The sequence below is a fragment of the Mytilus californianus genome, unplaced genomic scaffold (assembly GCF_021869535.1).
Source record: "Mytilus californianus isolate M0D057914Y unplaced genomic scaffold, xbMytCali1.0.p SCAF_1, whole genome shotgun sequence".
NCBI classification, from domain to species: Eukaryota; Metazoa; Mollusca; class Bivalvia; order Mytilida; family Mytilidae; genus Mytilus; species Mytilus californianus.
In genome coordinates, this window is record NW_026262581.1 from 13,093,548 (window position 1) to 13,121,335 (window position 27,788).

At 32.9% G+C, this 27,788-nt stretch overlaps 2 protein-coding genes across 2 annotated transcripts in view; both read left to right on the forward strand.

Moving 5' to 3' along the window:
• Positions 1–7,269, forward strand: part of LOC127705379 (uncharacterized) — a 53,773-nt gene extending 46,504 nt beyond the window's left edge. Inside the window, exons 8-9 of the mRNA XM_052209719.1 lie at positions 1,095–2,505; positions 6,366–7,269. Coding sequence (XP_052065679.1) covers positions 1,095–2,505; positions 6,366–6,412 — 1,458 coding nt within the window. The 3' untranslated portion in view covers positions 6,413–7,269. The remainder of the gene's footprint in view (positions 1–1,094; positions 2,506–6,365) is intronic.
• An 8,795-nt stretch (positions 7,270–16,064) lies between these two features.
• Positions 16,065–26,794, forward strand: LOC127705939 (universal stress protein Slr1101-like). The gene is made up of 4 exons (XM_052210345.1): positions 16,065–16,412; positions 23,703–23,783; positions 24,918–25,009; positions 26,473–26,794. The coding sequence occupies exons 1-4, from the start codon at positions 16,340–16,342 to the stop codon at positions 26,662–26,664; spliced, it is 438 nt and encodes a 145-aa protein (XP_052066305.1). The 5' UTR covers positions 16,065–16,339; the 3' UTR covers positions 26,665–26,794.
• The last annotated feature ends 994 nt before the right edge of the window (positions 26,795–27,788 follow it).

Sequence of the window (27,788 nt, forward strand, 5' to 3'; positions counted from 1 at the left end):
AAAATGCATCTTGAGGTGAACATATGGTCTTTATCAAAAGACAGGTGTCCATTGGTTTTCGATTGACTTTCATATTTTTGTATTTAGATCCATATTTTGATATGACCATAAGCCATAAGGGAATTTTTCACATTTCTCAACCTTTGTTTAGTTCAAACCTTTTTTGTTTAAGTTCTGGCTTCACCCACTTAGTTGAAATATTATATAGTTTATTTCTCCATATCTTATTCACCTACAATCATGTATCCAGGTATTCAAATGCATCTATTGATTAATGTCAGCTGAAATTCTATAAAATAAATTGATTTTGACCTACATTACTGATAGTTTAGTCCTAGCTCATTAAAATTGGATTGAGTGAAAATATAGATATGGAGAACAAAAAATGTGAGTCTTCCTAGGAAGATGTATGCCACCTGCTGTCTCCAAATAATATAAGTAGATATAATGAAGTCCCTGTTTTAGTATGGGAATTGCCAAAAAAACACTCGAATAAAAAAATCAAATAGCATGTGCACAACTTCATGTCCTATAGATTAATTATCTGTAAAGTTGTAGATTAACAAAATGTGATGCAAACCAAGGTAACAATGACTGATTTGATCCCTATATGTTGCTACAGCTTCACTATTAGGTAACACAATAATATACTTGTGTAGCAATTTTATCCTAGCTAGTGAATGGATGGTATTATTCATTTTTATGCCCCTTCCGTCATCGGAGGGGTCATTAAGTGTTACCCTTGTCTATTGTTCATATGTCGTCTGTCTGTACGTACGTCCCAAAATTGGTTTCCGTTTTCTAACTTAAGTTTGCCTCAACCAAATGTTATGAAACTTTAATACACAATGCTTATGACCACAAAACTCAGATCAAGTTCGAATTTGGGTGGCGCCACTTTTACTGTGTTATGTCCCTTTATAATGTTATATGAAAGTGGGGGCATTATCTGTGTCTCATGGACACATTCTCCATTTATTATATATATATATATATATATATATTTCTATTTATAAAACTAGGGATCTTATAACTGGAAAGTTTCACACAATTAAAAGTAATGTTAGAATATGATTATTTTTTTTTCTTTATAGGTTAGCATGATAAGTCCGACAACCAGAAATCACTATCTGAATGTCACTCCAGCCAATGTTGTTGTTATTTATAGTAACACGTCAAATGGATTGAAAACCTCAAGAAATATAGAGAAAAATAAATCCTTAAACTCAGTACTCCAACAAGTGGAACCCTATATCAGTGAAGATGGTAATGTCCGAAGGAGATCTGGAATAAACCAGACTAAAACTCCAACATCTTCCTGTGTTCAAGGAAGTATGTCTACACCTGGTTCTATTTCAAACAAGTTTAGACAAGGAAATATGTCTACACCTGGTTCCTTCCCAAACAATTGTGGACAGGGAAATATATCTACACCTAACTCTATCTCGAACAAATTTGGACAAGGTAATATATCTACACCTGGTTCAATCTCAAACAAATATGGACAAGGTAATATATCTACACCTGGTTCAATCTCAAACAAATATGGACAAGGAAATATATCTACACCTGGTTCAATCTCAAACAAATATGGACAAAGAAGTATGACAACACCAGCTTCCTTTTCAAACAAATGTGGACAAGGAAATGCATCTACACCGGGTTCAAACGATTCTAGAAATATCATAAACAGCAATAACTTTATTAAATCAGATCAGATAGGAAGCAGTATGTGTGTGACAACTCCACAAATATCTCATAATCTAACTGTACATACTCCAACAATTCAACAGAATTTTTCTAATCAGACACCTCAGAGGCCACAAAGTTCAAACAAGTTTAAATTTGTGAAAACACCAAATGTATTGAACACTGGTTGTCATTCCGTACAAAATGCTGGAAGTCATACAGGTCAGCCAAATAACACAGAAAGTCGTATACCCCTGACACCCAATATTCAATTATTGGCAAAACCGACAGTTTCAAATAATGGGAACATAACCCCATCTGTTTATAGTAGGGTTTCCAATACATCGGTTTCTATAAATGAAAATAAACAAAACTTTAATAAGGCTTCCTCTTCTATAAATTTGACACAAGATGAAAGAAATATCAGTGAGAAGCCTTATTTCAGTAGAAATCTGTGTTCAACAGACTTTAATTCTAACAAGATTGGTAACAACAATACCTCTCTTGGGGCAAAAAATACAATTTCAAGCAATAATTTTCAAAGAAATGTTCAGATTGTACCTAGTAAACTTGGTAATAGTGAAATGCAGACATCAAAGTGCGAAATTACAGAATGTAGTGCTAGTCCGTCAGTAAAAAATGGCTTCAGGTTTAAATCATCAAAAGGGGCTAGTGTTACAGCTGATCAATGTAAAACTACAGACATTCATATGACAGCAATATCGAATGCTACCACTACCAAGTGTGAGAATGTATTAAAACAAGTGAGAGATCCACCTAAACCGTGTTTTGAAGTTGATTCCATGTGGCAAGATGGTGAGTCCTTATTTAAGTTTTCTATCCTCTCTTAAAATTTCATGATTTTAAATTGATATATGTAAGTTTATTTTACCTTTGATCTTCTTTTATACAATACTATATGATGATTGAGGAATAGGGATCAAAAGAAAAGATATATATAAAAGACGATATCATGTAATTGTTCATGAGACAGTATTGTGGATTCCTTTATTTTTGTGGGTTCCATTTTTCATGGATTGAGGAAAAATTGTATTTTCGTTGATATTTGATTTCTTGGTTTTCCCAAAGTCTACATACAAACCTTTAGAAAATTTGTACTTTGTCTATCATTCAAATTGGTGATTCACCTATACCAATGAAATCCACGAACATTAGTATTCCACGAATAATAACGAATCCACAGTAACTGAATAGCGCAAATTCACCAAAAAAGGCATTTGGATGTCAATATATATATATACAGTGACATTAATTGCTTACCGGTATACCAAATGCATTTATCATAAATTTTGAATGAATTCAACAGAGGTTGCCAAACATCAGGTAACAAAACCAATTTGACAAAAAGACCTGAAGATACAATGACAACCACAGACAATGTCAAGCAAATTAAATTTTCACTTATTCTTCATGTTCTTAGCTAGTTTTAATATTCCTGATAAAAGGCTAAATAAAATTGAAGACATCAATATGGAAGAACAGAACAATCAAAATTTGCCTTCATCCAGCAGAAATCATTTGAGAAAAATATATGATATTTCTCAAATTTCTTACAGTGAAAGTTTTTTAAATTGCTAGCCAGACTTCTGACATGTTGAAAATGAAATTTAAATGTCTTTATTAAAAAAGATGACCAAAACAACTGAAGAAATATTCCAAGGTGATGAAAGCAAGTCATTGTACTTTAAAGAAACCATGTCTTCTTATACTCTTATATCATCTGCTGTATTTTTATGGCCCCGCCACAATATTGCCTGGAGCTCTAGTTTCAACCTTATCAGTCATTCCGCCTCGAAAAAGTAATACTTACTTTTTTCTAAAGGCCTTCACATATATATTGAGTTTTTAGTATGTGAGTCTACTATGATGAGTTACAGATCTAGTTTATGTATGGTTCCACTCCTTTGATTTGTGCCAAAATTACACGCTTTGGACTTTGAAAATAACAGTGATACCTACTTTCATTCTTAAATTTCCACTCCTAAATTTGGCTTCAAGCTTGAGCAGGTCCAACACTTCTATTTAAATATCTTTCACTTAAGAAAGTCATAAATAGTGGTAGTACACATATAATTTGGTAGTTCTTTTATTTACTACAATAGGCAAAGTAGAGGTACATGCAGTCTGAATAAACTTGTAATTATGAATAAAAGGGGATGATACATCATGTACATAGTTAATCAAAGAAAAAGCAACCCAGTACAAAAACCCAAACTGCTTCTTGAAGATAAACCTATAGTTTTCAATTATTGACAAGTGTCCATACATGATGCAATATGTCAAGCTCCAAATTGCCCAAATCTCAAAAACTTCGATGGACCATAAAAGATTTGCCCTTAACTACCAATTTGCTATAAAAGGACAAAACAATAATAATACTGTCATGACTCTATCATAGATTGCTGGCACTTGTACTTAATAAGCAGCTTATAATTCTTCAACCCTGTCATCTTGGGCTAAATTTCTTGTCTTATCTTAAGCTTATCTCATTTTAAATTCTGATTCATAGTCCAGTTTCTCAATTTAGTCCTCACAATCTCTCTGTTAGTGTCATGTGCTAAATATTTATTCATGACTGGAGATCCCATTAATTGTATTTACTTTCCAAGCTAAGTAATCAAATATCTAGCAAAACCATGTGAAAGCAACCATTTTATTTCAAAAGTTGATTAAATGCATCTAGACACATGCTAGGTATCAGATACTTAATAATTCTCAAAAGATTTTACAAACTTGTTTTATTACTAATTTGGTATCAAATAATCAAATATCTAATATTTTTTAGGAGTCAATATTGTAATTAGAGCTTATGACATGTATAATGTATAAAGAATCTCTATGGAATTTACCAATATTTCACAATTTAGTATTTCTGTTAGTAATATTGTCTGCTTTTACAATTTTACCCTAGAGTAGTGAAGAATTTGTCAAATAAGCAGATGTATGCATGAAATTGTGTGACTATTATAGTTGTTGACAAGATTTTATATCTCTTGGGAATTTCCACAACTTCATCCCAGCCTTGTTCAAAGTCTCTGTCTGTGGTTTTTTGTTTTATTTTTCCAGAGAAAACTCATTTGGTGATGGAGATTAATTAGATTAGTCTTGTCAGGCAATGAATGGTGCACAAAAGAAAACTACCAAACTTAGTAAATTGAATAATTTCCTGAATGAATAGGGTTCACCATACGGTGACCTATAGTTGCTTACTTCTGCATCATTTTGTCTCACTGGTAATCATACCACATCTTCTTAATGTGGAGCCTGCAACATTTATGTCGCAAAAGTGAGACAGCGATCCTAGATTCTGTTGGCAGCAGTCTGTGGTTTAAGTTTTTTTAGACATTAATAACTTTGTCAAACCTTTATGGAAATTTAGGACAGAAGCTTGTTTTTGACTAAAATACAGTATCCAGAGCAAAATTTTGAAAATATTTATTTTCATTTTTCCATAATTTTGCTGATAAATGGACGTAGTTATTTTTTTGTTAACATTCAGATTTAATCTGTGGTTATAGTTTTTCAGTCATCAATAACTTTCTCAAACCTTCATGAATTGTAGGAAATTTGGACAGAAGCTTGTTTATGACCAAATGACAGTATCCAGGGCAAAATTTTGAAAATATTTATTTTCATTTTTCCGTATTTAACTGATAAATGGACTCATTTTTTTTTTTACATACACTAATAGATACATTCTGGGGTTAAAGTCTGTTAGACATCAATTACTTTATTCAACCTTCATAGAATCTGATGAAACTTTGGCAGAAGCTTTTTTATGATTAAGAGATAATGTCTGAAGCAAACTTTTGAAAAAATTTTTTTTTACATTTTCAGTATTTTTCTGATAGATAGACTTAGTTTTTAACAGTTAATATTTACAGACAGTCTGGGATTAAACTTTTTTGGCATGATAAATTTGTAAACCTTCATGGATTGTTATGAAACTTGGGCAGAAGCTTATCTTCAAGACCATGAAATAGCATCTAAAGAAAAAGTTGTAATTTTTTTCAAATTCTGTATTTTACTGATAAATGGACTCTCTTTTTAAGTCAACATTACACTTTTACACTGACAGCAGCAATAGCAGGCAAGACACAGGTTCCGTGGAACCCCTTACAATTTTTTTTTATATAGTTGTCATGTAAATCAGTATTAGAAAAATTGTTATAAAAATTGAATTATAATTTACTTTTGTCTTTCATGCTTTTTGGTAGCAAAACAATTATGTCTATCTGATGTTAATATATCTAATATTCTAATGTGGCCATTTTTATTTCAATACTTAACTGTTGTAGATGTAGATAAGTTGGAACTCTCCAGCTACAAAAAAAATTCAACAGGTGATGTTGTAAATATTGCATTAAACATGGTCACTTTAGAATAAAAAAAGGGAAAGTCAGAATTTAATGATTGTTGGTGAATGGTTTTGGACTTTGATTTCATAAATTTTGTATTAGCATCAATATATCTTTGTAGAACATAAGCCTTCTCTTGTAAACCTATACTCAAGAGACTTATTTATTATTTTCTTACTGCCTATATGAATTTATAAACAAGAATTCATGTCACTATGTATGATGCATTAAATCAATTGTATTGCAGGTGAATTTTATTGATGTTTTATATTGTTAAATGTTTATCCTTTATTTCAGATTTAAGTGATGATCTTTTGTCACAGCTGTCAGAAGAAATGATGTAGAAAGAGAGACAGTCATAATATAATTTGTGGTCTGGAACAATAACATTTAAAGAAAATATTGCTTCAAGAAGATGTTGATACATGAAAATATAAACTAACTGTTGTTTCAATAAGTTCTGTTAATTTGAGGAGAACTAAATGATCTGTAATCATGCATGCTAAAAAGAGTCATATTGCTGACATTAGAAACTATTTGAATCACCAATCATGCATGCTAAAAAGAGTCATATTGCTGACATTAGAAACTATTTGAATCACCAATCATGCATGCTAAAAAGAGTCATATTGCTGACATTAGAAACTATTTGAATCACCAATCATTAGCTAAAAGATGAAATATGTGTTAAAACAGTGTGATTAACTAAAATAACAATTTCAGTAATATGCTTATAACCTTTATGCCTACCTGATTTACCCACATGAAACCACAAGGTTGTTAAAATATTTTTAAAGGTGGAAATAGTATGCTAAAAAAAAGCCTGTGTCTTTATAATATAACAGTTATACCCTACTAGTTCTCAAAACGTCCGAACCCGTCCTTAAAAATATGTAACATGGAATGTGGTCTCGCTAGAACATACAGCTTTGGCATTAAAAAGACTATATTGCAACCCAAGTTAGTTCTTAAACAGTTCTTGATACGTCCAACTCCTCTTTATCCTGTTTGCAGTCCATTTATATCCAGTTCAGATTGGGTAAAATTGCCTGTTCAACTCATGGGGACGCCGTTATATAAACAGTCCAAGCCCGTCTGTAGTCTGTTTACACCGGCTTTAACTTTTTCTACTTAGTTTCTTATATTCAAAATCCGTTCTAACTAAGTCCTAACTTCATCACCATGTTCGCACGCAGACAGTTTAACTATTTTTGACTTCGTCCTCATCTCGTCCCTAGTGCGCTCAAAACTTAATTGTCATCTCGTCCTGTCCTGATGGCTATAAAAACCCAGTACATTTCTGCCAGTCCTCTCTTGTTTGCAGCTTTTTGTTTATTTATTTTTCAGTTATGCTGGTATTTTTATAACTTGTGTTTTTTTAAATGATGATACTGCATATGGTGACATGCTTCATGATTGTCTGATATTCCATTTGATACCTATGTATGCTATGGTGATATACGTCTTCAATGAAGTACAGCATAGAAATAAATATGTTGATATAGTATGTCTATTATTTCCCCTCTATACAAACTAGAACTGTGATTACATTCAATGAAGATACTCCCAGTCAGCCCAGAGCTCTGCAAAGTTATCCATGTTTCTGAGCGTAAAAATAACCAAGTGATGAACCAGTGAGAAAATGGCCTCTTTTTATACCATACCTTGTCTGATTGTACAGCAGGCGAACTTTTAGAACTATGTAAAAAGGTCTTTCTTACTTGTTCAGAACTTGTTATTTTGTTTGGATCGTTATTAGACAGAATAAAGACGCACCAAGGACATACTGAGGTTGAGTTGGGTCTGTATGTGATTGTATGTGAACAGGATGAATGTGCTACAAACTTGGTCTGTGTGCACACATACATCCAGAAAGCAAAAGAATAAGGCATTATAGTCGTTTTAAAGTCATCTGTTTCATGTATTTACAGTAAGTTTTAGTTGCATTAGTCAAAAATTCAATAATTTGTTTTTATTAACCCGAATGACCTTATTTATCCCCACACTCAATTTTTTTTATTGCTGATTTTAAAAATGAAAATCCAGCCATTTTTAGACATTTCAAAACTAGATTCTTTCTAACTACTGCCACTTGTGGCATAAAGTAACATAACTCTAAGTCAGCATTTGATAGTGTATCTTTGTGTTTGGCATTTTGCTGTGTATTATACAGAAGTTACGGAACAGAATGAAATATTTTATTCCATAGTTTTTTCAGTGGATATACTTCTGATTTCAGAAAAAAATAAAAACAACACATTATTAATTTCATGCGTCCAAAGCGCTTTTCTGGATTTACCTTCACCAGGAATGCTCATAGCGTAATAGATTATAATCTATATTACATTGCTATAATATGTCCACTCACATAGAGCAGATGCATGGTGTACTGCAATCCCCTTGTCTATCTGTCTGTCTTAAAAAAGTGTCTCAGTTCTGTCCATTACTTTCTTTGCCTACTACTCATCTTCTGTATAAAGGAATTATTTTATGTTTGGTCTGAAACTTCATTATGATTATTTGTACTGTTTCAGTGATTTTCAGTTCTGCTCATCAGTTAGTTCCTACTTGACTATGATTTGTAATTTTATTATACATATTTAGTAGGGTTTATACATTATATCTTACTCAGCTACTGCAGAAAGTAATGATTTAATGTTTGGTCTGGAACTTCATTATGTTGAGTTGTACCATGTAAGTGATTTTCAGATTCACTGGGCAGTCAATTCCAATTAAAGATACTTTGATTTTTTTATTATACCCATTGAGCATGGAATTTTGTAGTCAATGTCTAATATATATAAGAAGATGTGGTATGAGTGCCAATGAGACAACTCTCCATCCAAGTCACAATTTATAAAAGTAAACCATTATAGGTCAAAGTACGGCCTTCAACACAGAGCCTTGGCTCACACCGAACAGCAAGCTATAAAGGGCCCCAAAAATGACTGGTGTAAAACCATTCAAACAGGAAAACCAACGGTCTAATCTATATAAAAAACGAGAAACGAGAAACACTTATGAACCACATCAACAAACGACAACCACTGAACATCAGGTTCCTGACTTTAATAACTATTTTGGGTTCAAGTAAAAAAAGGGTTGGAAAAATATTGTCCAACCAACCGTAACCAATTTTAGAATCATATTCAACTGAGACACTATGTTTTTTCTTTGGCTGTACTTGGCTTTTAAGAAAGTAATAGATGGAAAAAAAAAATGGCATAAAAAATTCAAGTTTAATTAGGGGTATGAGGGCTTTAATTTGGGAAAATGCATATTTTTGTCTCGCCTACGACGAAAGTCACAGAATGCAAGACATAGGGATTACTATCCAGTGTTGGCGGTGTAAACTATGTGTTTAAAGATTATATTCTAGAAGGGAGAAGACCTGGATGCTTCATATCTCAAATGCAGATACTTCATGTCTGGCCTGCGACGAAACGAGACATAGGGATTGCTTTCTGGCGACAACAACGGCTCTGGCTCCGGCCACAACAATTGTTAAGTTTTCTGCTTAAGTTAGTTTGATAGGAACTACTTGTGATAGATCATTGATATTTACTAGGAAGTTGCATTACTATCAGTACATATCAGTTTGTTACTATTTTGAGGCCCTGCTCCCTAGGACTTAGTCCAGTGACTTTGAATTAATTAGCAATTTTCAATGTTAAGTTTTCTGCTTAGGTTAGTTTGATAGGATCTACTGGTGATATATCAATGATATTTTGTATGAAATCGCAATACTATCAGTACATATCAGTTTGAAGACTATTTTGAGGCCCTGCCCCTAGGACATGGTCCAGTGACTTTGAATTAATAAGCAATTTTCAATGTTAAGTTTTCTGCTTAATTTAGTTTGATAGGATCTACTTGTGATATATCAATGATATTTTGTATGAAGTCGCATTACTATTAGTACATATCAGTTTGACGACTATTTTGAGGCCCTGCCCCCTAGAACATGGTCCAGTGACTTTGAAATATTTAACAATTTTCAATGTTAAGTTTTCTGCTTAAGTTAGTATGATAGGATCTACTTATGATAGATCAATGATATTTTGTATGAAGTTGCATTACTATCAGTACATATCAGTTTGACGACTATTTTGAGGCCATGTCCCCTAGGACATGGTCCAGTGACTTTGAATTAACTAGCAATTTTCAATGTTAAGTTTTTCTGCTTAAGTTATATTGATAGGAACTATTTACAATAAATGATATAAAGTTCTATAAAGCTTCATTACTGTCTGTACATCTCAGTTTGTCGACCATTTTCAGGCCCTGCCCACTAGAATGGTCCAGTGACTGAATTAATAAGCAATGTTGCTGTCCATCAGATTGTCTTTTTCTGAATTTTATGCTTATAGGTGAGACATATCTCTGTGTCAACAGTTTATTTGTAATGTGAATTTATCACTTATTATGAATAATAGAATAACTATATTTGGTATATGGGTTCCTTGCAAAGTCTACATGTCTGTCTGTCTGACAGGGTTCACCTGACCTCATTTCATGGATCAGTGATCAAGGTTAAAGTTTCGTGAATAGGTCAATTTTACAGATACTATAAGCAGTAGGTCAACTATGTTTGGAATGATTGTAATGGGTACATATCAGTCTGGCAGGTTTCATCTGACCTTGACCTGATTCTCATGGTTCGTTGGTCAATGTTAAGTTTTTGTGTTTTGGTCTATTTTTCAAATAATATAAGCAATAGGTTAACTATAGTTGGTGTATGGAATGAGTGTTATGTGTACATGTCTGTCTGGCAGGTATCATTTATCCTTGATCTCATGTTCATGGTTCATTGGCCAATGTTAAATTTCTGTTGTTTGGTACTCTTCTCAGATACTAAAACTTATAGGTGAACTATATTTCATGTATCATTATGGAATGATTGTAGGGTTTACATGTCTGTCTGGCATGGTTCATCTGACCTTGACCTCATTTTCATGGTTCATTGGTCAATATTTAGTTTTCCTGGTTAAGCCTGTTTCTTAGATATAATAATCAATAGGTAAACTATATTTGGTGCATGGAATGATTGTAAGGTGTACATGTCTGTCTGTAATGTATCATCTGACCATGACCTCATTTTCATGGTTCATTGGTCAATGTTAAGTTTTCACAGTTTTGTTTGTTTTGTTTATACTATAAGCAAAAGGTCAAATATGTTTGGTGTATGGAATGATTTTAAGGTGTACTGGTATGTCTATTAGGGTTTATCTGGCCTTGACCTTATTGTCATCGATCATTGATAATATTAAGCTTATGTGATACTTGCAGTAAAACCTTTATTTATAAGACTTTCAACATTAAATCAATCATGATCCGTACAGCAGCCGAGACATTTCAGCATGTGCTCTCTGAATGTTTCAATCATAAATATATGTATCTAGTGTTATTAAAGAGAAATCATAATAACTATTAATGTTTATACTTACTGGAATTTACTGTTATCATTCATTGACAGGAACATGATGATGCATGCTTATTTTGTGTGTAATTTATTTCAGGTTAATATCAATTGGCAAATATTTAAAAAGTCATCATGTTTAAGAGGCTTGAATGAATTAATGATACAACCATGGATATTTTTGACAGTATAATTTTATCTGGATGTCTGTCACAAGTTTAGTTTCCAGATGATAATTTAAGTACCGCTTGACTGAAATATTTTGATATTTGGAACAATGTCATGGACCCCAAAATACAGGTCAAGTTCCATCCTGATGATTTTGACATGTACTGTTTAAGATTTATTGTTTTCTCTGATCTAGTGATCACTTTAGTTTTTAATGGTTGAGGCATAGTAGTATGAACTGTTAAATATAGTAATGTGTATGATACCTTTTTATTAATCTTGTGAACATGTATGGAGACTGATATGCTGGTCATGCACACATTTTGTTATTTTGATATTGTGCTGAAATCTGTGATGGCCCCTTTTCTAACAAAACAACTGATGATAACATTCAAAAATACATGAACAGTAGCTTCTTGGAAGTTACTTCAAAAACTGGTAATATTATGCATAGGCGGATCCAGGGGGCCTTGGGGGGCCTTTTGTGGGAAAATTTGGTTGATTATATAGGAAATCACTAAAGCGGGCCCCCTCTTATGGCAGTCAGTGCCCCCCCCCCCCCCTTAAGAAAAGTTCTGGATCCGCCACTGTTATGCATAGAAGATCAAATGATGGTCCGTCCTACAGGTAAAGAAAATTGTTTATGGAATATAAATAAATGTACATGTAAGCAACTGCTTCTTAAAATATGATTCAAAAACCAGAGTTACCATAGTATTCTACAAGGAAAAGAATATGTATAAAAAGAATATTCATGGTGCTGATCTTCATTCCAAGATTACTGCCACAATAAGACAAGGGATTACAGTGGCGTAGCTACCATTGACGCAACGACGCAGTGTCCGATAGTTTAAAAATAATTAATGTGATAAGGATTATTTTTGTCAATACTGATAAAAAGTTCAACAATCACATGGGGTTCCATACATTAAATATATTGTTAAAATTTAAAATCTGTCAAGGACCCAATTTATCGGTTTCAATTAGTAAATGTTGTAGTTTATGTAAAATAGAATGCAGGGGTCATATAGTTATAAATTTACTAACGGATATAATATTTAGCTATTTCTCTCTAAATTATTTCTATTCTCATGACCGACAGTATCCAGCTTTGTACAAGATCTTATAAAGTTCCAAGAGTTAAAAATGAATGTTCATTATATTTACTGTAGTAATTCCGCTCTCTTGATATGAAATGCATATACCCAGTCTTTGCATATTCTTTCTATAGCAATTACGTGAGTCACAGGTATGCGACGTTTGCTGGAACAGTCGACATGTAATTGAAGCAGATCGTCTTCAGATTCAACGATGTAGTTGTAGTTAATATGTAGTTTAGCCATCAGATGTTTAAGTCTGGTGTACTGGATTTTTCTCACTGATTTGAGGCTTATGCAATTAACAAGAAAGTGCTTGTTCCATACACAATTTGCAGATTTTGTTGAGTCAAAGCGGTTGTTAATGCTTTGAGTTTTATATGTCCCAGTCAATATTCTGGATTTTATTATTAGTCCCCTACCGACGAAGTCGAAGGGGACTTTAGGTTTGCACTCTGTCCGTCTGTCTGTCTGTCCATCCGTCAGTCCGGCAAATCAGTTTTCCACACTTTTTTTCTTCGTGCTTGAAGTTATTGATTTGAATTTTGGTATATAGTTTTATCATGACAAGTCACAAATCAAGTTCGAATTATGTTCTGGTCTGATGATTTTGAGTTATGGTCCTTGGACTTAGAAAATTCACTCAAATAATCAGTTTTCCGCACTTTTTTTTTGTCATGCTTGAAAATATTGATTTAATAATTGGTATATAGTTTTATATTGACAAGTTACAGATCAAGTTCGAATTTTGTTCCGGTCTGATGATTTTATGCAGAGTTATGGTCCTTGGACATTAGAAAATTCACTCAAATAATCAATTTTCCACATTTTTTTTCGTCATGCATGCTTGAAGATATTGACTTGATATTTGTTATATATTTTACACCATGACAAGTTTTAGATCAAGTTAGCATTTTGTTTCAGTACAATGAATTCTTAACCGGTAGGGCACTATGTATTGCCATGCAATACTCTCAGAATGCTTTTTCCTTTAGCAACATTTCGCTTGTTGTCTCTGACACTGCTCCAACATGTATTAGGTTTTATGAAGTTCCAATTGCTTACTTCCATGTGATTCAGTGATGTTTTGGTTTTAGCTAATCAGACCATTTTATTTTCCATGTTGAATCTATCATATCATGAAGTTTTTTTCCAGTTTTTCCTTGGATTTAAGATTATCTCATGTGCATATGGTGGTTCATACGACTTGAGAATATTGTCTACTTTTATATACCAACTGTTGGAGTTACCATCTTTTGTTGCTAATTGTCTTATTCCTATTTTATGTTCAATTGAATTTGTATCTTTTGAAATTCTAAGGAGCAAGGAAATCATTGCTTTGTGGATAAGTTGTTCTACAGATTCTGCCCCAAGCAAAATATATATTGCAGCATCTACAGTCCGTTGTGGTAGAGACAGTAGTTGTTTAAATGTCTTTTTCTGAAAGTTTCTAGTTTTAAAATGTCGGTAATTAAAAGAGCAATATTTATTGTGGAGGCACCTTTTGTAAAACCTTTTTGTGGTCTATTTTGTTGTTTGTTTAAAGTGCCTTCAATCCTAGCTCTCAAGCAGCGTTCTAAAACTTTACAAATGATCGAGATGACCGTTATTCCTCTATAATTTGATGGTATTGTTGGGTCCTTGTCTTTTTGATGGACTGGAGTTAGAAGTCCCTTTTTAATAGCATCAGGCACATGTTGGTTCTGCACAGCAATTTTTTTTAAATAGAATCCTCTGTGCGACGAACATTACTTTCTATTATAGAATGACCTTTTCAAAGCACATAATTTTCACACAACAATGATCTGTGCAGTGCAAATCATATAAGCACTAACAGAACAAGCCGGTAAATTTACTGGCTTGAACAAATCCTAACCTGGTACAGATAAATATTTAAAATATGAAACGACTCGTATTTAATTTACGTCCATTATAATACAGAGGGAACAAATGTTAAAGACAGGCGGAATATACCAAAGGGACATTCAAACTCATAAGTCGAAAATAAACTGACAACGCCAATGAAAAAACGAAATCTATTCACCTTTATATCTTTACAATATAAGACATTATCGAAGTTGTTGCCCATGAAATGCCCATTTTAGCAATTATATTTTTGGGGTCTATAACCTTGAAAACTGCAATGCGGCAATTGATGGAAAGAACATTAACAATGAACTTTATCATCAACAAGACAAGATCTACAAATAAATCAACATGGTCAAAATCGTCAGTAGTTTTTCCCATTAAGTGAAGCTTTTTACAATTTTTTCGTGTTTTGGACTATAATCTTGAAATCTGCAATAAAGATAAATAATAAAGCTAAACCAACAAAATCAATCATGTAGCCAAGATCTACAAATACGTCGGACGGCAGAAATCGCTTGTCCACTCCCGAAGTTATAGGAAATTGACTTTCAATGATTTTTACCATTTTTTTTTGCGGCTTTAGCGAAAAACTAGTAAATAAAGATATGACTGTTTTCAAACTAATGAACTCAGATTTATCAATGAATATTTGTATTTTTCTTTAACGTCATTTCCGGAAATATTATTCATCCATCACCATAATTTTAAGTTTATTTGACTAACACACCAATGCGAAGGTGAAACCGAGGAAGAGAAGCATCTACAACAACAACCAACAGGAAAGAATAACAGACATGGTTGTCTAAGACAAAATTATTAGTTATACCAAGTTGTCATCGAATTCGACTCTTCGTCAATTTTTACTACAGGTTCCACATGTCACAAAGAGAACAGAAACTCCTTACCCTTCCGGAGTACCTAATTTTTGGTTGGGAATTAGCGTTGCTTAACTTTAGGTTGTTTGACTTTTGATATTTTCTTTGCTTCAGCAATGTATATTTATGAGCTCTTAACGCTATATATAATTTTACTTTTTAAAATTGTTTATATAAAGCAGTGAAGATATATATATTTAAAATTGTGACAAGCATTTTCAACATCAAATGAATCAAAATACTGATCATACTCAGTGGCGGATCCAGAGGGGGGTCTGGGGGTTGGAACCCCCTTTTTTTTGACGATCAATGCATTTGACTGGGGACATATAGTTGGAACCCCCCCCCTTTTTATCCTGGGTTGGGAACCCCCTTTTAAAAATGGCTGGATCCGCCCCTGATACTAGGTCATACTACCATCGATTAGCGAGGTCATGAACTTATTTGTGTTTCTATGATATAAATAAAATATTAGTTCGGTAATGCATTTGGGTGGATTTGTGATTAAATGTCATTCATTCATTTACTACATAGCACATGTTTTGTCTAAATAATAGGAAATACGTGGTAAATATTGATAATATCGTACATGCCGTAGAATCATTCAAAGTTATGCAAGTGTTTTAATCTAGGTTTTTATCAGTTACTCAACAAATTAACGTATTAGATTGAAGTACAACCTTTGAATAAGGAGTTTATCTAATAGATTTGTTTAACAGTTCATTGATTATAATTATCAACATCTTATGACCTTCATTGCTGTCTTGATGAATGTTTTTAAAGTGCTATAAATAGTGTCGTTCATTTCCCGATACATTCCAGCATCAGCAACTGACCAAGATCATGGCTTCAAACAACAAACGGATAATTGTGATCGGAATTGATAACAGTGAGTTTGCAGAAAAATCTTTTGATTGTAAGTATGTTGACATGTTTTAAACTTGTTTAAAATAAATAATTCAGCAACATCACGTGGAAAGCTAGTCCAAATAATTATGACGTCTAGAAAGGCTATTTTTGATTTTCAAATTTTTTTTTATCAAAAAGCCATATAAAACGTCGTAATGAAAGCCATCTTCCATGGTTACTATCGTGGCAATCTGTTACAACACACGAGTTTGAAATTTTATCAATACATGCCAATGAATTTTAGATCACTATGTTGTCCAAAATCCTGTAGCCACCTCAGTCTTGGGACTATATTTCGTACAGGCCGAAAAATATCTGGCTCCTGTTGTTATCACTCAAGATAATGGATCTGATTCTGGCACAGGCGCTTGGGTTTTTTTTTTTTATTTTTTTTTTTTTTTGTTTCTTGTTTTAATTTTTCACTTATTTTCACTTATTTAATGTGTTCTTGCTCTTATCCATACGATGTTACAATAACACTAGTTTATAAAATGTTGACCCTAGATCTATTATCATTTTGATATTGTAATATCGTATTGGTAAGAGGAAGAGCAAGAACACATTAAATAAGTTAAAAAAATACAGAATATTTAAAAAAAAAAAACAACAATAAAATAAAAAAAAAAAAAGGTAAAATAACAAAAATATCGAACTCCAAGGAAAATCCTAAACGGAAAGTCCCTTATCAAATGGCAAAATCAAAAGCTCAAACACATCAAACGAATGGAAAACAACTGTCATATTCCTGACTTGGTACAGGCATTTCCTTATGTAGAAAATGGATTATGGGTTACAAATAATGAGGGGGATGACACGCTTTGGGGGTGTGGGATATAGGGCTTTAAAAAAGTGGGATGTGATATAGGGGGTAAAAAAGTGGGATGTGAGATATATGGCTTTAAAAAAGTGGGATGTGAGAGATAGGGGTAAAAAAGTGGGGATGTGGGAAAATGAAAAAAGAGGGAAGCGGGTAAAAAATCGGAATTTGTTAAATGAGCAACCCCCCTCAAAAATGAAGTACGACATGTGCGACATTTTAAACAGTCGAAAATCAGTTACTTTGATAGTATGACTAGCCATATGACTAACCTGCTTGCCACGGACTAATACGATACATGTAATCTGATCCCTATATAAATACGGGCTGAATGTTAAATGAGAGGTTTTGAGATATGAAAATGTGTGCGAATCTGTATTATTTTCTTCAGTTGTCATGATTATTTGATTGTTCTGCATTAGTCCTGTGATTTGGATCAATAACAGTTTATAGTTTTATTGTTTATAATAACCGATTTTCTACAGTGTTCCATCATATCCATACTAAGTGTTGTGTATGTCATTTGTGGTCTTATTTTATAACGAAAATTCATAAGAACGTCAAACTATTACATCAGTAGTTTAGCCAGACATAATGGAAGTGAACGATCCACATTTGGAAAAAAAATGGGGGAAGGGTCTTTGGGTTTTATATTAATTGGTTGGGTTTTTTTTTTGGTGTGTGCTTTGTGTCGATCTGACTGATGAGAGAAGCAGAGTTTTGCATTTTTAGAGTGTTCTTACATGTATATTGAACTGTTACACCATTGACCAACATTTTTAAACCCTCCACATTGTTTATGTGCCTGTCCCAAGTCAGGAGCCTGTAATTCAATGGTCATCGTTGGATGCTGTCAGTTATATTTGTTTTTCGTTTATTGTTTTGTAATAAGTCACGCCGTTGATTTGTTCGTTGGAATTGTTTTACATTTTGTCATGTCGTGGCTTTTTATATATGACTACAGTATATGGTATTGGTTTTGTTCATTGTTGAGGGCCATACGGTGAACTATAATTGCTAAAATCCACGTTATTTGGACTCTGTTGGGTAGGGTATCATTGGCAATCATACCACACCATCTTATTTATATTAATATTGGTTTTTCATATAAACATTGTTTGGTACTTTACGCCATTGCGCTAAACTGAAATGGACCAAGAAAGAAAATGAGAGACACACATTCTTTAAAAATATTTCTTATTAAAAATATTATTTGTAATACGAAATCTTTTTAAAGAAGGTTTGTTTCCCAAATCTTTATGTTTCAATTCCCGAAAGAAGAAGTTATATACAAGATTATACACGTTATTTTTTACTGGGAGTTATAATCCCAGCACGAACACAACCAGGCAACATGCCAGATCTAGATAATTGTTTTAATAGTGATAATTCGACATACATTTTATTGACATGTGATGGAAGTAAAATAAACACCCTCAGTTTTGTTTTACCATATTTATGAAAAGGAGCATTCGTAAACATAATAAACGAGAAGGCATAGGACATCAACAGTTACAAGATAATAAAAGGATATGCATATGTAGCAAGGAAATACTTCATAATATTTTTCAACAGTTATCTGCATGTATAACACCAGTACAAGCAAACGACTGAATTAATTTCTGATACATGTATATATGCGCATAAACAAATTATTATCAAAGGTAGTAAATACAACAAAAGTAGATGGGAGTGGTGATGTTTTAATTGATGAAAATCTACCACATCACTTTTGGGATGGAAGGAAATATTGTTATTTTATACAATAACAAAAATTAATATTTCAAAATTAAGATAATCGTTGCTTGTAATCGTTAAGTCAGTCATCAGTTTGAGATGGTAGCCGGACTTTGCTGATTGATTGATTGGTGTTTGCTTTTTTGAGAAAATCACATTACAAAGTATTACACAATATTTCAAATTTTCTTAAATATATGTACTTTTTAATTTACTGGTTTTTTGGGGAAAAAGTTGTTTTACACAATCGAATCCCTACAGTACAGTCACTACAGAAAAAAAATGAACACGATCTTTTCTTGATAATTGGCATCGACTCTTCTGAAACTACAAAATGGCCAATGACCGTACTGGTTGACCTAAAACTTTCATACTTGGTAGGATTATTTGTCTTCATATCCTCATGACCATACTATACTGTCATTTTAATGAGACATTGTTTGCAGGAGTAGTGAAACTTTGACAGTTTTTTTAGACTATCGTACCACAAGGACACCTTTGGTCGCAGCTCTGCTTTGGCCGTTTGCCACATAGCTTTCATACTTGGTAGGAAGTTGTTGATTATCATGTTTAATTGACTTTAAGTTGTACTGTCATTATGATTTGACAAGTTTAGTAGGAAAAACTGGACTTCGACCATTTTTACTGTGACTTGACTAAGTTTGCTCTCCACCTATTGCAGTTTATTCAAAATTCTGACCAAATTGCAATTTGTTTATTCAAACCAAACTGTCGAACTGGTCAGAAATTTTAACAAACTGCTGTAGAAAATCACAGTCAAGTCGTGAAAGTGCAAGGACGTGATTAAATAAAGCAGACTTACAATCCTATTAGACTTTAATTCCACTTCATTGATATTATGTAAATGTTTACAAGAATTTCTATACATTCTTTTATTAAGATTAGGTCAGAATTTTAGCAATAGGTGGAGTGCAAAATTTATAGTCAAATTACAGTAATATTGTAACAGAATAACACCTTGTGAACGCAACTTATTTGAGAATTTTTGTAAGAAAAGTTATATATACTTACTTACTTACTTACTTACTAATTAATCCTCTTCGTGCGTACTTCCACATGAGGTCACTACCAACGCCCGCCACTGTTGCCTGTCTTGTGCCTTTCTTTCTGCCTCTCCGCATGTCATTCCCATGATTCTCAGTTCACTCTCTATTGTGCGTCGCCATGTTTCTTTCGGTCTCCCTCTCTTTCTTTTCCCCTCTGCAGGTGTCCATCGAACAGCTATCTTTGTTATGTCATGTTTGTCTTTTCTTAGAACATGGCCAATCCATTTCCATCGCCTTTCTTTAATTTCTGCTCTGATGTCTATTTGTAAGGCTAGGTTGTATAGGTCTTTATTACTTATGGTTTTTGGCCAGAAAATCTTGCAAATTTTACGAAGACACGTATTATGGAATGATGACAGTTTGTTGAAGTAAACTTTTATAACCCTCCATGACTCTGCACCATATAGCAAAACTGATTTCACATTGCTATTATAGGTTTCGATTTTTGTGGACCTGGATATTGGCTTTGCTGATCCTTGCCATTATATCTTTGCTAGTTCCGTTGTCCTGGCTGATATAAGTACCAAGACAGGTAAAATTTTCCACTTCTTCTATGTTTTCTCCTTTAAGTGTTATTGGTTGTTTTCTAGTTTTGTCATTTAGCCTTATTATCTTTGTCTTTTGTGTATTTATCTTTAAACCTACAGATAAAACAGTCTCATGTATAGTCTTGATGTTTTGTTCTGCATGTTTGTTGATTTGTTGATAATAGGCATATGTCGTCTTCAAAATCTAGGTCTTCTAAGATTGTGTTCATCGACTATCTTATTCCAGTTGTTCTATTGCCAAGTGTTCTTCTCATGCACCAGTCGATGACAATGAGGAAAAGAAGGGTGGATTGGGTTTCATTGTGTAGGACACAGCATCTATAGTTGTTGTAAAATAATTTGATCATGTTAATTATTTTGTCAGGTATGCCGTATGTTCTCATTATTTCCCACATGCTGGCTCTGTCCAAGCTATCAACAATGATTATTGTGTAGTTGACCGTACTTTACCCTCATTTTGATTTTAAAATTTTGCGGCAGTTATGGGACTTTAATCATTTTATTTTACTATTGTTGCGCAATCACACTTTATAAACGGAATTCCTCTGAGACCGTTTGGCAGAAAGTTTTCAAAATTTGTAGAATTGTTTGTCTTCATGTGAAGTTAACCATACTAATGTCAATTTGATTTGACAATTCTTTGCGTGTGTATGGGACTTTGAGCATTTCTTCTATATTATTGTAACACAATAACATCTTGTGAAGTGAGTTATTGGTGAATCATTGGTCTTTGATAAACAAATTATTATTGTAACACATTGTCTCTTTTTGAACGCAATTCCTCTTAAGACTGTTTGCCCAAAATCTTGTAGATTCAGTTTGTCATCTTGTTTAGTTGGTCATACTTTACCGGCGTCATTTTGATTTGACATTTTCTGCTGGGGTTAGACTATCCTCGGCCTATCGCAGCATATTCACAGTTCACATGAGCGTGGGATATTTTGCTACGGTGTAGCAATCTCACTAACGTCTGTAAGCATTATTGTTCTTATTTATACTTTACTCACGCCAAGTTTGCAACTAGTCAATATAGGAATTATATAGTGAAAGATATGAATGAATAATGAAAAATATGAAATATGTTCAAAAACATTTCAACAACAACACACAATATACAAATTAAAATTTAATTAAAAAAACCAAAGAGTTCTAAAAAAGCATTAACGTAACTAAATCGCCATCAATCTATTTTTATTTATTTACGTATAATACGTGTCTCTCTCCCGATCTGTTTTCTCGAGAGTGGTTTCTTTTCATGTTTTATTTTGCAACTTTTGATTCATCTTGAAACTGTGTTTTGATATTTATTAAATTCATAATAATTAATGTTGCAATTTTTACATTTCTTCGATGGTTTCCTGTTCAAATCTCATGATATATTGGTTTTTGTTTTTGCATGGTTGATAGTTTTCAAATTTTTGTGCGATTGTTATTTAAAAATGGTTTTGCTGGTTTTTGTATTTTTCCAACTTTTTAATGGGTTTCCTTGAGAAACGAACTTGCGAAACATTACGGCGAACATTAATATTGAATTTACAGTTTAAATACATGTAATTTTATTCAATCACGTAGAAGCAATAAAATAAAATATGTGTTGATAAACTTTTATTCACGACATCCGCACATTCAAGTCATGTTAGGAAATCAGAGTTCATTGACTATTGGCTAATAACATTTTCATACACCATCAAATACACGTCAAAATCTGAATTGCTTTATGACATTTCAAGCCTTAGCCAAATTATTCTGTTGTTAACATTTTTACGTCATGTCATCCATTGTAATTGCCAACATGTTTTTCTTTCTTCAATAAGGACAAATCTATATTGATACTGAAGAGTTTATAATCGACAAAAATTTTAAATCCAATTTAGAAAACGATTAAATGGAGTGAGCTGTAACTTCAAAAAATGGATTTTGTTGTAAATCCAAATATAATATTACGTTAAAGCGGTATTTTATCATGATAGAATTGTGCATTGTGTTAAATAACAAAGAGATATAGAGAGAGATCCACGTTATATGAAGTAAGCTGCCCAGCTGAATTAACACAGATTTGCATTGCCAGATCTTTCATATAACACACACGTTCTGCCTTAGAAACGGTAATAAATAATAGGTATGTGAAAAGTCAGTAGAGAAAATAAGTCCTTTAAAACCAAGATGAAACTTTACATTAACCCTTATATCTGTATATGTATGTCAGATTTTTTTTGTCTTGCAAATAAAGAATCTTCAGTTTGAACATATATGAGAAAACACTGTTTACTGTACACTTCCCTGTTCGTTTTAATAAATGAAGATCTTCGAACATGTATAGCATCAGGTATCGGGTCATATTTTAATAGTTGTCAGAGACGGACAAATTCAAAGACGTGAAATTTCTTTAAACACAACATAGGGTGAAATGCAAAAAAAAAATGGAATAGTTTGAAAACCATAATTGATGGAGAAAATCTAAAAATGAGAAAAATGCCAAGATCTACCAACTTTTTAGCTCCCCCAAAATTAACAGACTCATCTGTATAGAAGAGTTGTTCACACTAGAGGAGCAGGATCTGCTTACCCTTCCAGAGCACATGAGATCACACTAGTATTTGGTGGGGTTTTTGTTGCTCAATCTTTAGTTTTCTATGTTGTGTTTTGCATATTGTTGTTTGTCTTTTCGTCGTTTTTGTTTTTTTGTCATGGAATTGTCAGTTTATTTTCGACTAATGAGTTTAAATATCCCTTTGATATCATTCGCCTCTCTTTTGTTGTTTATTTTACCTATATTTTGCGTCTTTACCCATTCTGCTGGACATTTTTACCAAACAATGATGTTTTTACTATATTTTTCAAGACGTAAGGGACTGCTTTCTGACACTACATTACTTGGTCCACACTCACTCTTGTCAACATGTTAAAATAAGTGCAGCGATCGTATCATGCGCTTTGCAAAATCCTTGATTATTCTTTTCTGAAAACTAACCGGTTACACGTATGTGGAATGGAGTTATTTCTAAGAGGACAATGCATGTAGTTGATAGTATTAATTTGTCTTTACGGTGTCAGTCGAGGATTTGGTAGTATATGTTTTTTTAGCTTTTTGTTTTTTTTGGTGTTACATATATGAATTTCGTTTTTAGGGTATGCTGACAATATCAGAAAACCAGATGATGAGGTTATTTTAGTGCATTGCCCTGAAACATATGACTTCACTATGGCAAGTAAGTATATTTATAGTTAAATTAATGTCACAAGATTCCCTTTGACAATTACCAGATTTGCTGATAATCGCTGGCTCAAGCATATGACCAAGTCTAACATCTTACGGTGTCGATCACTCGATCTAAAATTTGCACTTTTTTGACACGCCGGAGAAATATTTTAATCAATTTTTTGTCCGTTAATTTGAAATCTTATATGAAATTTTAAACCTAGTACAGTACTGTACATGATTAGGAAAAATACCCAGACCTGGTACAAAGATTAAACTCCGGAACTGCAAAACGCCAGTTTTCTAATCGCCGCAGTCCTGAGCTGCAAAAGTGAAAATTGTTGATATCGAACATGACCTCAATTTTGTCATTTGAATTTGAAAAGCATTGTTTGAATAGTTCTCAAGTTATTGCACGGAAACGACATAAAGTGCAATTTCGCAATCATTATAGGTTCATAACTCAAGACCTACAAAAGCGAAAATCATCAAAATCGAACCTGACCTCCATTTTGTCATCAGTAACAACATATCATCCGAGTAAAATTTGAAAAGCACTTGTTGAACGGTCTCAAGTTATTGCTTAGAGACAGCGTGAGTCGACCACCCGCCCGTCGTATACTATCCCAAACTAATCACCAGAACGGTGAAAACTGCATCAACAAATGATTGAAGAATTCTTAATACAAGTTTTGAAAAGGTAGTCCTTGGGATAAGGTTCGAACAAGAAGATGAGGTGACAAGATTTAAAAGAAGGATATTGGTGATTAGGTAATCAATCTAGACGGACAAACCCATAAATATTTCCCGAAACTTCATTCGAAATTACACGAATAACAAGAAAATTAATAACTCATAAACAAACTAAAGTAAACTAGTACTGTTCATCCCAAAGCACTGACATATAACCCTTTGAGAGATATTCCTCTAGTACATGTAGTATATGCTACAATTCTGTAAAATATAGGCACCTTAGAATATGTCCATCCCTCTTTCTTCTACAAACATTTCTCTATCCATAATTCACTGCTGACGGTCTTTGAACCAATGACATATATTACATGTACCTTATTTTTCTGCCGAAACGCATCATTTTGGAGAAAGAAAGATTCATCTGACACATTTTCTTAATATCTTGAATTAGGTCCAGGTGTTGTGAAACAGTTGTTAGAGGAACTGGAAAAAGCAGTTAAAACTATCGAAGATAAATACAGAGCCAAAGCAAAAGGGAAAAATGTAAGTACCACCATGTTCCCGTTCGCGTCCTTTGGTCTTAGTGAGTATATATTATATACAATTGGCCATAATGATGCATATATTTTTAAGCATGACAATAGTTTTCAGATTGCTTTAAATGAGATAGAGTGAATGGTTTTGAACAAAAAAGTTCTATTTATTTCAAAGATGCTTATGAGAACTATTGCCACCATTTGCATGGCGTCTGTCGCTGTTGTATTTTTTTTTTACATTTTTCAATCATCACACCTGAAATTAACCAAACCTATGTATATATATTTAAAAGTATGTACAGAAATTATTTTTCAAACTTGATATAAACGATGATTTGGAGATCCTTTACAATGAGCTATTAAAATACAAGAAAAACGTGTATCTTTTTCGTTTCATTCCAAAGTACAATATTTGACGTCAAACTCGCACACAATTATGAGGAAAGAAAGATAATCCCAATTTATAATTAAGATCTTTTGGTGTCTAGTGTTACTTTTGTAATCTGTTTCATAGCTAGATTTGGTGTGTTGTCTCGTTGAGTTGCTGTCCTATTGTCTTGTTGGCGTTTGTTTATTTATAATATGTTGTTCCAGAGTTCTCGAAATTTGTCCCTCTGATGATCCATGCAGAAAATATGCTGTTCCTCACTATTATTTCTATTGCAAAATACCAATATTGTGGTGGTCAAAACATTCGAACCACCGCTTTTCGAGTTCTTACTCTGTGGTTCACTTATGCACTTCTATGATTTGTAAAGACGAACTGTAACACAATAGTCAATGCATTTTAGATATATCAACCCTCTGTAAAAATGGGGTTGAAGATGAATAACATTTTGCTTTAAAATGTCAAATTTTAGAAAAACGTAGGCAAAAACTTTTTCAGGAAGTAGAGAGTATAGTTCCATCTTTCAACAAAGTGTCTGATGAGGAAAAATTTACATTTATGTTTCCATTTAATGAGTATGACATAAAAAAAAAGGCTATTTCAAGGAGTTAATGATTTATATGTACTAAGAAATAGCCTAGCTGACAAGAAAAACTAATTATGTAATACAAATGTGTGATTATTTTCTTTTTTTCATATATATTTGTTATGTTATGATATTTTATAACAATAGCATTAAGAATATTGTACTTTTACTTTCAAATTTGCAAAAGTATCACCTCCTCCAAAATATCTAAATATACGAGATACTTATATAATATGAATGTTGCTTAAATTTATATTGTATGTTTGTAAATATTGCCTTGGTAACAACCCAATATTTGGATTTTACACCAATAAAATGATTTGATTTGATTTGATTTATCCAGAAATGGAATAAGGCGTGTATTCCTAAAATAGTTTACATTTTTGGACTACCTATCAAGACCCATTTTAATTGGGACTATAATCAAATATGGCCCAATTCAAATTTTGTTTAAGTGGTTGCTTCAATTTAAATCAGAAGACTAATTTTTTTTCAGATTGATGGAAAATTTAGGACTGGTCAAGGGAAACCTGGTGAACTTCTTATACACATCGCAAAAGAGGAAAATGCCACCATGATTATAACGGGATCACGTGGTTTGGGGAAAATCCGCCGTACAATTTTGGGAAGTGTCAGTGACTATGTCATTCATCATTCACATGTACCAGTACTAGTATGTAAAGGCTAAAAGTAGGTCACTGCAAGTAACGCAGAAGAAACTGTATACTCATTTCATTAATATAAGGTTGTAATGTTCGCATTTTCGTCTTGAGATAATTTAATTTGTTTATCATTCAATAAAATTTGAATTCATTTAATTTGATTCTTCATGTTATAAATTTACTATTATTCAAGATGTCTCAATTTTCAATTTAAATACAGATCAAACACTATATGATTTTTATGCCCACTAGTTAGAGGGGCTTATAGTGTTAACCATGTTCGTCCTTACTATCTCCAAAAATTAAAAAAGTTGTCCGAACTTTTCCCCGTTATACCTGAAGATTTGGCACTGATTTTTGTACGTTAGTGCACAAGACTATGAAAGGTTTTGATGCCTTACCGTTATACCTGAAGATTTGGCACTGATTTTTGTACGTTAGTGCACAAGACTATGAAAGGTTTTGATGCCTTACCGTTATACCTGAAGATTTGGCACTGATTTTTGTACGTTAGTGCACAATACTATGAAAGGTTTTGATGCCTTACCGTTATACCTGAAGATTTGGCACTGATTTTTGTACGTTAGTGTACAAGACTATGAAAGGTTTTGATGCCTTACATATCGTTTCGTTTCATTTCGGTTGATCGACTTGTAGCAGAATTACGTCCCGTGGAATTTTATAAGGTCCGGTAAGGGCTAATTTTGGCCTAAAATTAGAATACATCTGATGAAAGATTTTTGACATTTTTTAAACACTTAAGTGTCTACTTCAGTCGATTCAATTAGTTTATGTAAAAGATTAGAACTGATTTGGTCATTAAAGACGCTCAAATTCAAGCTTAGATATGAAAAATCTATCAAATATGCTATTAAACGTCACTTTTCAGATGGTTTTTGTCAAATATGTAAGTGGCCGTATTCGTGTTCAGTCTCAACCTTTATATATGTTATGTATTATCATCAAATACAACATATATTGAAATATTAAAACTGAACACAAGGGCGGCCACTTCCATTTTAGACAAAAACCGTCTAAAAATTAGCACAAATGCTAAAATTGTGAAGATTTCAGTAATTTTGCATGCATTAATGATGCTAGTACCTGATTCATGTGTAGTGTATTGTCAATAACAGCCCATGTTTATGTA